The sequence below is a fragment of the Phyllostomus discolor genome, chromosome 2, assembly GCF_004126475.2.
Source record: "Phyllostomus discolor isolate MPI-MPIP mPhyDis1 chromosome 2, mPhyDis1.pri.v3, whole genome shotgun sequence".
NCBI classification, from domain to species: domain Eukaryota; kingdom Metazoa; phylum Chordata; class Mammalia; order Chiroptera; family Phyllostomidae; genus Phyllostomus; species Phyllostomus discolor.
The window spans coordinates 200601328-200613368 of NC_040904.2; the positions used below are offsets into that span (position 1 = coordinate 200601328).

The window sequence follows — 12041 nt, forward strand, 5'->3', positions numbered from 1 at the left end:
ATCAGGGAGCTGCCTTCACCACAATGACCGGATCCAGAGCCATGCATTGCCTGCTAAATTTGTCCATACAGATGATGAATGCCCCGTCTTGCCTCTCACACCTTCAGAGCTAGCGGCTGGAAACTGAGATGCGGACACAGCAAAACTTCATGGTCCTGCTTGCCAGCAGAGACAACGGAGGCAGCAGAATCACATCTTTTGCTTCACTTACAATTTCCAGATGTCTCGCAAGGGCACCTGTTTGGCAGAGCTTAAATCATATCCACATGTTAGCTACAAGAAAGTCTGGGAAAGAGTGGGTTCAACTCTCCTGCCTTTAAAGTAGAGGGCGCATCCCAGAATAGGAGATACAGTGGATGTCCAACTAGCCAATCCTTAGTTTACAAAAGTTTTAACTTCTCTAAGCCTACAAGCTGCAAAACAGGGATGTTAGGGGGGTTGGTGACATGGACCGTGAAAGAATTCACAAAGATGAGAGTGTAGAGAGTAAAGTTTTATTCACCCTCCAAGAAAGGAGAGGGGCATGGTGTGGAGAGATACACCAGCACTGAGGGGTGGGGGCTTTGAGCTTTTATTGGATTGTAATTGGATAAAAAAGGGTGGGAGGTTGCTGTTGTGTGGCCCTGGGCGAGTTTGTTCCAATGTTATCCTCTGCCTGTGGCTATAGAGAACTGTTAGTTCTGTTCTTGCTTCCAGAAATTTCCAGTCTTGGGGAGATAGCTCAGAAGAGTAAAATGGCAGCCATATTTAACAGGATTGTGGGCCTGGTAGGCAAATGGTGCCACAATAGCAAATGGGGCTGACTTTGTCCTGTCAAGGGATACTGTCTATTTCACAGGGTCAGTTTGAGGATTAAGCTAGGTTTTTACATGTGAAGACCCGGCAGTTCTCTTGCTTTAGGACTTCACTGCAGATGTGTCAGTCCCGTGATACTTAAATACACACACCACACACACGCACACACACACGAGAATTTTTTAAAACTTAAAAATAAAACAAAGATCATGGTTAAACTTCCTGATTTCATTGGTCTCTATATCTGTTTCTGTTCGAACTGCTTTAATTTTTCTGGGTATTTTATTCGTTGTAGACGTATATGGCATCAAGAAATTTTGATCTTTTTAAAAATAACTGCAGCAAACAAGCATAATGCACAGTGACAATGACTACCATTTGCTCAGCGCTCGATTGTATCTTGGGCTTTCTTTCCCCTCAGTTATCTGTGGGGCATATGGAAATATGCTAATGTCAGAATGAATTTCCATTCAGACTTCAAACCTCAACTAACAAAACCCATCTGCATCTGACTGGGACTTTCAAATGGCTGCATTTTCAAATAGGTCAATGTCAGTCACATTCTTCTTGCTGAGAGGATGGTAGAATTCTTAAAAGTCATTTTTTGAGTAAATGGGTGACCTGTTGTCCTTTTGAACATTTTCTATAGGAGATAGTGAACCAGGGTTGGACTTAGTTCTAAAGTTTTAGGAAAGATTCCAGAATTATTTAAACTATTCTAGTGTATAGAATAGATACAGAGAGTTTTCAATAGTTCTTTTGATTGTGGGTCAGGACTCAGGTGCCCTGACTCACGAACTCACTAAAATCTTTTTTTGACTTAGAGATATGATCTCACATAATTTAATAATAATCCTAATGTTCTCTGCAGGTCAGATGATCTAAAAGCATGTTGCAAAAGGTGGTGTTTAAGCTGTTTCACTGCATTAAAAGCCTTTTGTGCCCTGGCTGGTGTAGCTCAGTGGATTGAGCACGGGCTGTGAACCAAAGTGTCGCAGGTTCAATTCCCAGTCAGGGCACATGCCTTGGTTGCAGGCCATGACCCCCAGCAACCGCACATAGATGTTTCTCTCTCTCTTTCTCCATCCCTTCCCCCTCTAAAAATAAATGAAAAAATAAATAAAATCTTAAAAAAATTTTAAAAAGCCTTCTGTAATATGTTGTGAAAATCACCAGAAAAGTAGAATTCTGAAGGCAGCCAACCTAGATTCCAACCCAGCTGATTCTTTCCCTAGTTGTTCCTTAGCATCTCTGGGCTTCAGACTCCTCATCTGCAAAATAAGGATAATAATAAAAATGATTAAGGAGAGTGAGATGATGATAAGGGTAGCGAAGAAGGAGGGGAAAGAAAACAAGAAGAGGGGGAGGAAGAGGAAAGAAAGATAGACAACATATATCAAGTGACTATTATGGGCTGGCCTTATCTGGGGACTTGAGATGTCCTCACTCCTGTAATCCTCAGGACAACCCTTTGAGGCAGGCATCTAGGGGCTGTCAGGAGGATTAAATAAGTTAATTGTATAAAGCAATTAACCTGGTACCTGCCAACAGCAAACCCTCCATAAATGTCTACTACTATTACTTTTCTTATTGGGTTCGTACAAAAAAGTGAGATACAGTTTTTAAAATATCTAGCTTCTGTGTCTGGCACAATTGAGTGCTCAGTGAGCAATAGCTATTATTATTCTGTTGATTAATTCTTGTTATTTTATCATTGTTATTTATCTGTTCATTTAGCCTCCCTCATTTGAATCATATACTATCTTCAAAACTATGTCTCTTTCTAGTAATTAATTAAGTCTCCAGCTCCTGGGATTTTGCCTACCAGGGAATCTAAGTAGCTCTTAAAGGCATGCAAAGCCAAGTTCACCCAGAACATCATTACCTTTCCCCTCTCCTTCCTAAAAGACACCAAGTAGAGGTGAAGGTTTCGGTGGATTTTTGCTGATTGGGAGAACTGAGGATTGAAGCAAAGAGGAGGGTCCTGTTTGGTGGCATGGTTGGGGGTGAAGGCCGGATTGGCAGGGGTTCAAGAGAAAAAGAGGAGATCAAGCAGAGATAGTGAATATGGACCGCTCTTTCAAGAGGGTTTGCCCTAAAGAGGAGCAGAGAAGTAGGGTGATGGATGGAGGGTGGGGCTCAAAAGAGGGCTTTATTTTAAGGTGAGGTTGGCTTAGAACAGGGCCAGTCCATCTTTAATAAAAGGAAAGAAGGAAGGAAGATTATGTAGTGCAGATACAGACAGGGGAATGGATTTCATGCTGCTGCATGTGGGAATTCTCCTGTGATAGGTTAGATTTTCTCAGTCAAATAGGAAGCTTAGTCATCAGCTGACAGTCGGACCTGTGGAAGTGGTGTTGGGAGATTAAAGAGAAGCTGTAACAAAATCTAGGAGAGTGAAAGAAGGCCCTGACTAGGGGTGTGACCGGATGCTTGTTGCATGGAGGGCCCAGTCCAGATTTATTGTTAGGAATAAACAGACACATCAGTTTGGTTGTGCGTTTCTTTCTGACACATCAAGGGTACTCAAGGGCAGGCGTGGAATAGTGGTACGGTGAGTTTAATTCAATCCAGAATAAAAAGAATCCAAGGAGGTGATTTTATAAGGATGTGTGCACTTGTGCACTCAAAAACAAAAAGCAAGTAAGATTGATTGTCTTAGGGAAGGACAAGTAGGTTGCATGAGGAAATATTTTGTAGCTTAACTTGTAGCTTGTATCAGTCAGCTTATCAGTAGGATAACTTTTAAGGTCTTAGACGTAGACCCTGCACTTGCTATTAATACAAGGGGGGACCCCCCAAAAACACTGGAATTGCCTTCTGGAGGGCAGACCCCTTGTAGTGCAGGCTTCCCATGCTAGGTGATTGTTCTAGGAACCCATCTGTATCAGTGTTCCAACTGGCATTATTGTGAGAGGCTGCATTCAGCTTCAGTGAATGTTTTTTGAAGACTCTCCCAACGCATTTCCCCATTTCATGATGGGTGATTTACAGGTGCACCTGCCCACATGGCACTGAGTGCTCAGCAGTTTTTGACCAAACACAGCATGACTCCCTGGTGTCCCACCCTCCCTATTCACCCGATCTCACCCGGAGCAACTTCCCACCCACCCCCATGAAAAAAATCCTCCATGGGAAGCATTTTGCCAATATGCAAGAGGTGAAATAAAAAATGGCAGAAGCACCAAAAGGCATCAAGATGGACAAGTTCAAATGTTTTGAGCAGTGGAAAAAATGTCTCGATAGGTGTATTGTGTCAAATGGAGAGTACTTTGAAGGCGACTGACGTTTCAACACATAAGAATAAATACACGAATTTTTATAAACCAATTCCGTTTTGGGGAGTCCCCCCACCACCTCCGTAGGTGAAGGCAAAAGGAGAAAGACTCAGCTGCCTGCACGGCAAACTCTCACAGGCAATTCCTGCCTGACTCTGGAGTGAAGAATGATCCCATTCATTGAGTAGGCTCTGAAATCCCCTGCTCACCTCTCTGAAGTTGCTGTTTGTGTTTGTTTGTAAACAACCATGATTTCAAAGTAGTGGGTAGCCTACTGTCAGTTAGTGGAGCCTGGCTTGTGCTCATGTGTCCTCCATGTCTGTGAGGAAACAGAAAAGCGTGCTGTGCAATATTGGGCATATTTGAGGCACCCATTTTACCACCCTAAGGCTGTTTTCCTGCCACCGCAGGAATCCCTGTAGTGCAAAGCCAGCCCTGTCAACTCATCTTTTGTTACCAGGGAGCCTCTGTTCCTCAGTGAATATCCCTTTTCATTCATTTTCAAATGACTTCTCTGATATGCGCATTGTTAAATATGCACACCATAGAGGCAAAAGTAGGTGTATGGATAGATTTGCATAAATATAAATACAGTATATGTACCCATATTTAAGTGATCTAATGATAATATTGTGTTGCCACCTCAGAGTGAAAGCTAATTAATTCAGCTATTGAGATGGTAATGATTTCTTTCTCAGTTAATATCAGAGGAAAAAGCTGCGGATTTTTCCTACGCACTGTTCCTTTGACTCATCTTGGAATAAGGAGTTTTATTTCTGTTATCGATTGAGCCATCAGTATCTGACAGTGTTAAAGGGAATTGTTCCTGGCAGGGGCTGAAAATTAGTAGAAAGATCGACTCAGGCTAGAGTGGTTATTGAGCTCAAGACTTTGGTACCAGGAAAGAAAGAGTTTTTTGCCTATAGTCTCTTCAAAATACATACTTTGGTATTTGCATTCCCAATATCAACTTTGATCTGAAGCACAATCTCTTTCTAGACTTTCCATGCTTGAATTTGACATTTAGGAAAGTGGTAAGACCTTCCTACTGCAACTTATGTCAAATGACAAATTCACAAGCAAGTCTATCACTGTTTAGCCTGGACATCTCTAACTTTTCCTTCAAGCCTTTGACTTTGTATTTGGTTACCACGTCCTGATTGTACCTGTGTCCTCCTCCCTGTTCTCACCACCCCCGGCCCCCTCAGGTTCAGACATTGGGCATCTTGGCTGGTCTCCTCTGTCCAGTCTCCCTGTTCTCCCTTTCTTCCCCTCGTACCAAGGGTTCTTCCCAACATGCAGGTTAGGGCACACCCTCCCCTGCCAAAACCCGAAACCCTTTAATGGCTTCACCTTCTACGCAGTGAAGACTCACCTCCTTAGGTTGGCATTCAAAGGCACTCAACCACAGTCTGTCCCCCTACATGACCTCACTCATCTCCCGCTCATTTAGCTGTTCTTGCTAACCTCCCATCGAAATAGATTATTCAGACTTCCTTGGAATTTCTGTAACTCCTTGCCTTTGCTCATTTCCCGGAATGTCCTTTCTTTTTCACAGACTGTATTTCAAAATCCTACTTGTTCTCCAAGATCCAGCTCAAATTCTACTTCCCTCATGGATTCTTCCATGATCTCCTCTACTTAAAATTAATTAGGGTTATTCCCAGGCCATATATTGCCTTTTCCTCAAGACACTTGACTTCTAGCTGTTGGAACATTGTCCTGTTATACAAGGTCTGATACAAATAACACCGCTTTTTTACAAAATCATAAGCATGTAATTCTGTAACTTAACAATAGATGCTTCATTCCAAAGTGAACCCATCTTGCAATAGACAGTAAAAAAACTATTTAAATACCTCACCCACTTTGAGGGTATGAAGTAGGCAGGAAATGGAAATTACAGAACAGCATTGCTCCCAAGATTTGGGCGCATATGATTATTGTGCAATGAACCCCACATCCCCACTGGAAGGGGTGAATGTGGGGTGCGGTGTCTTCTGCTGGGGCCCACGACTGAAACATATGGTACTTCTGTGAGAATTAGGGAAAGGGGCCCCCCTTTGCCAGTAGCAGGGCCTTCAACAGGACCACTTGAGGAGCCTGGTATGTGTCCCCTGAAGCTGAGGGAGACTGGAGGCTGGCGTCTGAATTTCACCCGAGAAGTTGAAAGGACAAAAAGACGGATGGAAGACTGTTTATGGATAAGTGGGAGAGATTTCTGTGCCCCACAGAGTTTCTTGGACCACAGAAAGTCAGCATGGAATTATCCTAAGTCCTTGGCCAGAGGGCCATGTGGAGGGGCATCAGGGTCAACAGGGTGGAGGTGAATTGCCAGATTCCTAGATGCTGAAGGAGATACAAGCTGTGGGCTAGAATAGAGATGTACTTGCCCGCGTGAAGGACTTGCAGAGGAAAGTATCCCAGTGATGGGGGGTGTTCTCTAGAGAGTCCAGCCCACAAAAGAAAATCAATTTCAGAGACTTGCTAGCTTTCCAAGCCAGCTTCTAACAATAGAGGCAAATGCTGTAAGTACTTTCCTGTCACTTTCTACCTCACCCCCCACCCTCCTCTCCTCATTTGCCCCTCCACCTGGACTCTGGAAGTTTCAGGAGCTATGGTTGGTCAGATGGAGAAGAAAGAATAGAAGTGGTGAGTGGAGAAAAGGAGAGTCGTCTCCTGTCCCCGACTCTAGACAGATTAACTGTAGCATGCTGCAGCTACAGCTACACCTTTTCAGGGGGATGTTTGCTTTTAAATCGAGGTTGGCATCTTTATTATTACACCAAGCTGAGCATATTAAATACTGAATTAAAACCTTGAATGTGACCTCTCCTTATCTGCCTGGTAAACAGCAACTCATTTTCCAAGACTTAGCTCAGTGCTCACTTCTGAGTCTGACCTCTTCCTCCAGAGCTGACCATGCTCCCTGCCTCCTCTACCCCCGCACAGCCCACGAATGCTGGATTTCACTTGTTTGGTTGCTCGCACGGCTTTGCCCTCCACCTGCCACGGGTGTCCAACCTTTTGGCATCTCTGAGCCACTCTGGAAGAAGAAGTGTTGTCTTCGGCCACACATGAAATACACAAACACTAATGAAAACTGATGAGCAAAAAAAAAAAAGGTTTTAAGTAAATGTGCAATTTTGTGTTGGGCCTCATTCATGGCCATTCTGAGCCACATGCGCCCGCGGGCTGCGGGTTGGACACCCCTGCCAGACTCCAAGAGGGCGGGGAAGACTCTTCACCTTTGAACCACTAACACCTGGAGTAAGTGCGCTGGCGCATAACTGACCCCCAGTGCAGGGAAATAAACATAACTTACCTTAAAAAACTCAGATTTTTTTTTCCCTAAGAGATGTTATCATTGAAACGGGTCTTTATTTTTGAGGGATAAATTGAGACCAGAATCTTCCTGGATGGTGCAGGGCAGTTGGAAGTGCTTTCGTCAGTGTTACACTTGAGGATCGCCTGGATGCTGTGCCCAGGGGCACGTGAGAAAGTGCCCGGGCATCTCGATCCTAACGAGCTTCTCTGCGGAGAAGGTGTCAGGAGCCTTTTACTCCTTTCTGTGTTTCTGCCACAGGTTTCTTCCGGAGAAGCATCACCAAAAACGCCGTGTACAAGTGTAAAAACGGGGGCAACTGTGTGATGGACATGTACATGCGGAGAAAGTGTCAGGAGTGCCGACTAAGGAAATGCAAAGAGATGGGAATGTTGGCTGAATGTATGTATAGAGGTATTCACATCAAGCCATTAAATTCCACTAAATATCTCTTAAGAAGGCAGATGTCAGGTAACTCGTCTCATGAGAGTGGTACTTCACGTATGAAAGAAGGAGTATACTAATCCGTCTAAGTTCTTGAGAAGGATATTGGAACCACTGGAATTGTCCAAACTGTCAGCTACAGAGTGTTCCATTCACCTGAAGCAGCTGTGTTTTATTGTTCATTGTTGCATTAAATTAGGGATGGAGTGCAGTGGCATTATTTTTATAAACTACAAAGAATGACAGTCTAAGAGTTTCCTCCAAATTAGATTTAGCATCTTTTACATTTATTGTTTAATTAGCCTAAAAATTCACAGTCGTGGGAAAGAATAAGACTAAGGTGTAGCTGCCTCTGAATTGTCTAAATAGAGTTTTAAGCCAAGTCATTTTATTAAGAATCCTTCTTTTGGGGTGCAGCTCCAAACCAATTTGTATAGATTTACACAGGAAATTAACTACCCTGAGTTTTAATATCATTTGGCCCTTCAATCTGATAACAAAAGACACCGTATTAACTGCTGGCTTTGTGAGAAACCGTAATCTTCATCAACATTTGGAATGCGTGCTAGTATATAACATATTAAGTTTTCATTCTGAAAATTGTACAGACTGCTCAGATTCAGAGATATGTCCTCTTCCCCCTCAAAACACAAATAGACAAACAAATGTCACCAAGGGGATGGGAACAGTCAGGGAGGGAATGCCACATGAAATAAAAGCCTTTGGAAGGCGATTCCAGCTCTATTGTTTCCGAACCATACAGGCAACTGGGATGCACCCAGAGAAATAATGCGTGCAGGAGGGAAAAAAATAGGTCGGTGTAAATAATCCAGCTCTGGAAGGATGAAAGTTTTATAGTGGTCGATCACAATCTTCTCTTGGCATATATGAAACAAGAGCCCGCAGCAGGCGCTGCTGCTGGAATCCAATCTTGCAATGGAAACATTAACTTCGATACTGGGTGGTTCGTGTTGCTCATCACTTAAACATGAACTTGTCCCAACTGAAGCTCTGAGGACATTTTTCATGACTCCTCCTGTAAGAGCCTCTAATATTATTTATGAAAGCTTTAACAGATGCAAAGCTGTCCCATGATTCTATAAATTGAATTCCCTGGACAAAGAAATTCCTGGAATTTAGTTTCATTAACACTGGGAGAATGAGGAAGTTAAGTGGGAATGTGGAAGATCATTCTATGTTATTTTTTTATAGCTCTATTAAGTATAGACTAATGATGATATATGATTATTCAAACGAAAATGTTTAAGTCCCCTTGAGTTATTTTCATCTTTAACTATGTTCTCAATAACTTATACAGTTCTGAAAATTAACAAGATCTGAAGTTTTTCCTAAAAGATCTTGGCATTTGTTTTATTCAGCATGTTTACATATATATTTAATATGAAATTGGATATTTTCATTCAGCATTGGATGTTTTATTCAGCATGTTTACATATATATTTAATATGAAATTGCACCATATATATCTTATGGTGCAATTATGTAAACATGGATGAAAAATATTATTACTATGTTTTGAAACAATAATTTTCAAAGTTCCCAAGAACAGGAATAGGGAATGTCCTTCTTCATTTTATTGATCGAATGAATACCTTGCATTTGTACAGTGCTTTGGGATTACCTCTTTATATAAAACTCACTTAAAAAATGGCATGGTAACATTTAACCTGCACAAAATAATGCAAGGTAGATATCATTCCCACTTTATGAATGAAGAAACTGAGACTCACAGAAAATCAGTTTCTCGTTCAAGGCCAAGTCTTAAAACATCAGAAGGGGTAGAATCAGCTCTGGGCCAAACTGTGTAGAAAATCTTACGAGCCAACTACATATCAGCTGCCTCGTGGCCACACGCCCAACAGTACTTTCTGTGGTCAGTTAAGTCTCTGTGTTTGTTTTTCCTTCAGGCTTGTTAACTGAAATTCAGTGTAAATCTAAACGACTGAGAAAAAACGTGAAGCAGCATGCAGATCAGACCAGTAATGAAGACAGCAAAGGACGTGACTTGCGACAAGTGACCTCAACAACCAAGTCCTGCAGGGTAATGACACGCAACAGCGCCTGCCAAAGCCAGCGGCGGCTGGGCTTCTAGGCGTGCGGTGATCTGGCGGGGAGACTTGCAAATCAGAGCCACAGCTATGAGCAGAACTGCATTTCAATTGTGCATTAAATGGACTTCTTTTTAATCAAGGGAGTAATACATCCTTCTGTGTAAATTTCAAATAAGTGACAGTTCTTCTCCTTGGCTCCATTCCATTCCTACTTCCCAAAGGTTGCCAGTAAAAAGTGGTGTGGTGTATGAAATGGATTTTTCAAACTGAGTTTGATGACCTGCCAGTGAGAAGGGAGGATCAGGCTGGGAAGGGTGTGGACCCAATAGACTTATGAGTTAGTCTTTATTCATGGGTAACACAGGGTGAATACACATTTGTGGACCCAAAGAGAAAAGCCCTTCTCATTGAGGTCACAAATTGCTCCAGAAATCCTTTGAGCAACTTGGGACAAATAGAGGAATAGCTTCTTGTATGATTAGCTAAACAAATTGATAATGCACGGGGCATTTCAAGGAATTTTAATTTGCTAATAGCTGAAAATCCAATAATCCATTTTTGTTCAAGTTCCATCCTTCTTAATATTTATTATACTACTGGCAAAAGAAACTTCATCCATGTTTAGTTTTTCAAATATATTATTTTATATTTTTTCAGAAAAAGTATTGGATATAAATGTATTATTTTCCACAATGCTTTATCAGTAACACTTCGGCATAAGGAAGCAAAGAATTAACACAATTGTCCACCCTGGTCAGAAGATGTTAGTAAGGGAGAAGGAGATGTTTAAGGTCGGAATCATCCAGATTAATGACTCTCTACTTCAGGGGTCAGTGAATTTTTTTCTGTAGAGGGCCAACTATTTTAGGCTTTGGCCACATGGTCTCCATCTCAACCGCTCAATGTACAGCAGCATCGATAGTGCACGAACAAAGGAGGATGGCTGTGTCCCAGTGGATTTCCAAAACCAGGTGGAGTTGGTCGATGGGCTGTAGTGTGTCAGCCCCTGCTCTAAATAAACAACCTCAAATGGATTCTTCGTTTGATATTTGGGAACTTTTCCTTAGTTATGACTAATCCTTGAACTTTCACTGAACTTGTCTATGAATGGGCTCAATGGGCTTTATATCCAAGCTATTATTTATTCCTAAGAAATACATGACGAAATATTTTGTCTTCCCTATTTTACAGAGAAGAAAATGAGTAACTTGGGACAGCTTTAGGGAAATATGATTTGGCTTGCCCAGGGGTTCAGAAGAGGCGATGACACATTGTATCAGAGTGTATTCCCAACAACTTCTGATACTGGTTTACTCCAGATGAGTGCACATATATGAAAAATGCCTTACAACCTGCCTCCCTAACACCTTTCATTTTTCTGCCAGTGTAGGAGAAAACTGAACTCACCCCGGAACAACAGACTCTCCTACATTATATTATGGATTCATACAGCAAACAGAGGATGCCTCAGGAAATCACAAATAAAATTGTATGTACAATATCTGAAAATGCATGGGCTAAAGTTAATATTTTCTGGGGCCTTTCCTACATTACAGGTGGAATTGATATATAAATATATTACTTTGAAATGATTAGAGTGGAGAATTTGTTATGCATTTAAACTTTTAGCAGCATTAAATAACTAATGATTAAGAAGTCTCATATCTATGTCGGTAACAGTAATTGCTCTCCAAGGATCTGCAGAATATGAGCGGAGTCTTTAAATGTTATTGTCTAAATTTGGTTCTAGAGCCTAATGCTTTTATATTGCTTCATCCTTTTACCTATTTATTAATCATTTGCTTTTTTCTTAAAACTTAGTTAAAAGAAGAATTCAGTGCAGAAGAAAATTTTCTCATTTTAACTGAAATGGCTACCAGTCATGTACAGATTCTTGTAGAATTCACAAAGAAACTTCCAGGTATCTTTACATGTGGTTACTTCTCTGCTACGCTGTGCAATGCTCTTGTGACATTAAGAGAAGCCAGTCTCTTCGTTGCAAAATGAGAGTTACCTCACATCTGATTTAATGTGTCTACTATAGACATAAAAATGTTAGAGCCAGATAGGATGTTTAAAATAATTTCTAGTAATTCTTTCAAATTGACAAATTAAGAAATTGAGACT

General features: G+C 41.5%; 1 protein-coding gene across 4 annotated transcripts in view; it reads left to right on the forward strand.

The window, feature by feature from the left end:
- The window catches only part of NR1H4 (nuclear receptor subfamily 1 group H member 4), a 68165-nt gene that overhangs the window by 41167 nt on the left and 14957 nt on the right, over positions 1-12041 (forward strand). For 2 of the 4 annotated variants that reach the window (XM_028532583.2, XM_028532582.2), the window contains 4 exons: positions 7660-7812; positions 9771-9904; positions 11305-11403; positions 11736-11835. In XM_028532583.2, the coding sequence (XP_028388384.1) occupies positions 7660-7812; positions 9771-9904; positions 11305-11403; positions 11736-11835 (486 nt within the window). The remainder of the gene's footprint in view (positions 1-7659; positions 7813-9770; positions 9905-11304; positions 11404-11735; positions 11836-12041) is intronic. The other 2 variants (XM_028532585.2, XM_028532584.2) reach the window with 1 other exon arrangement.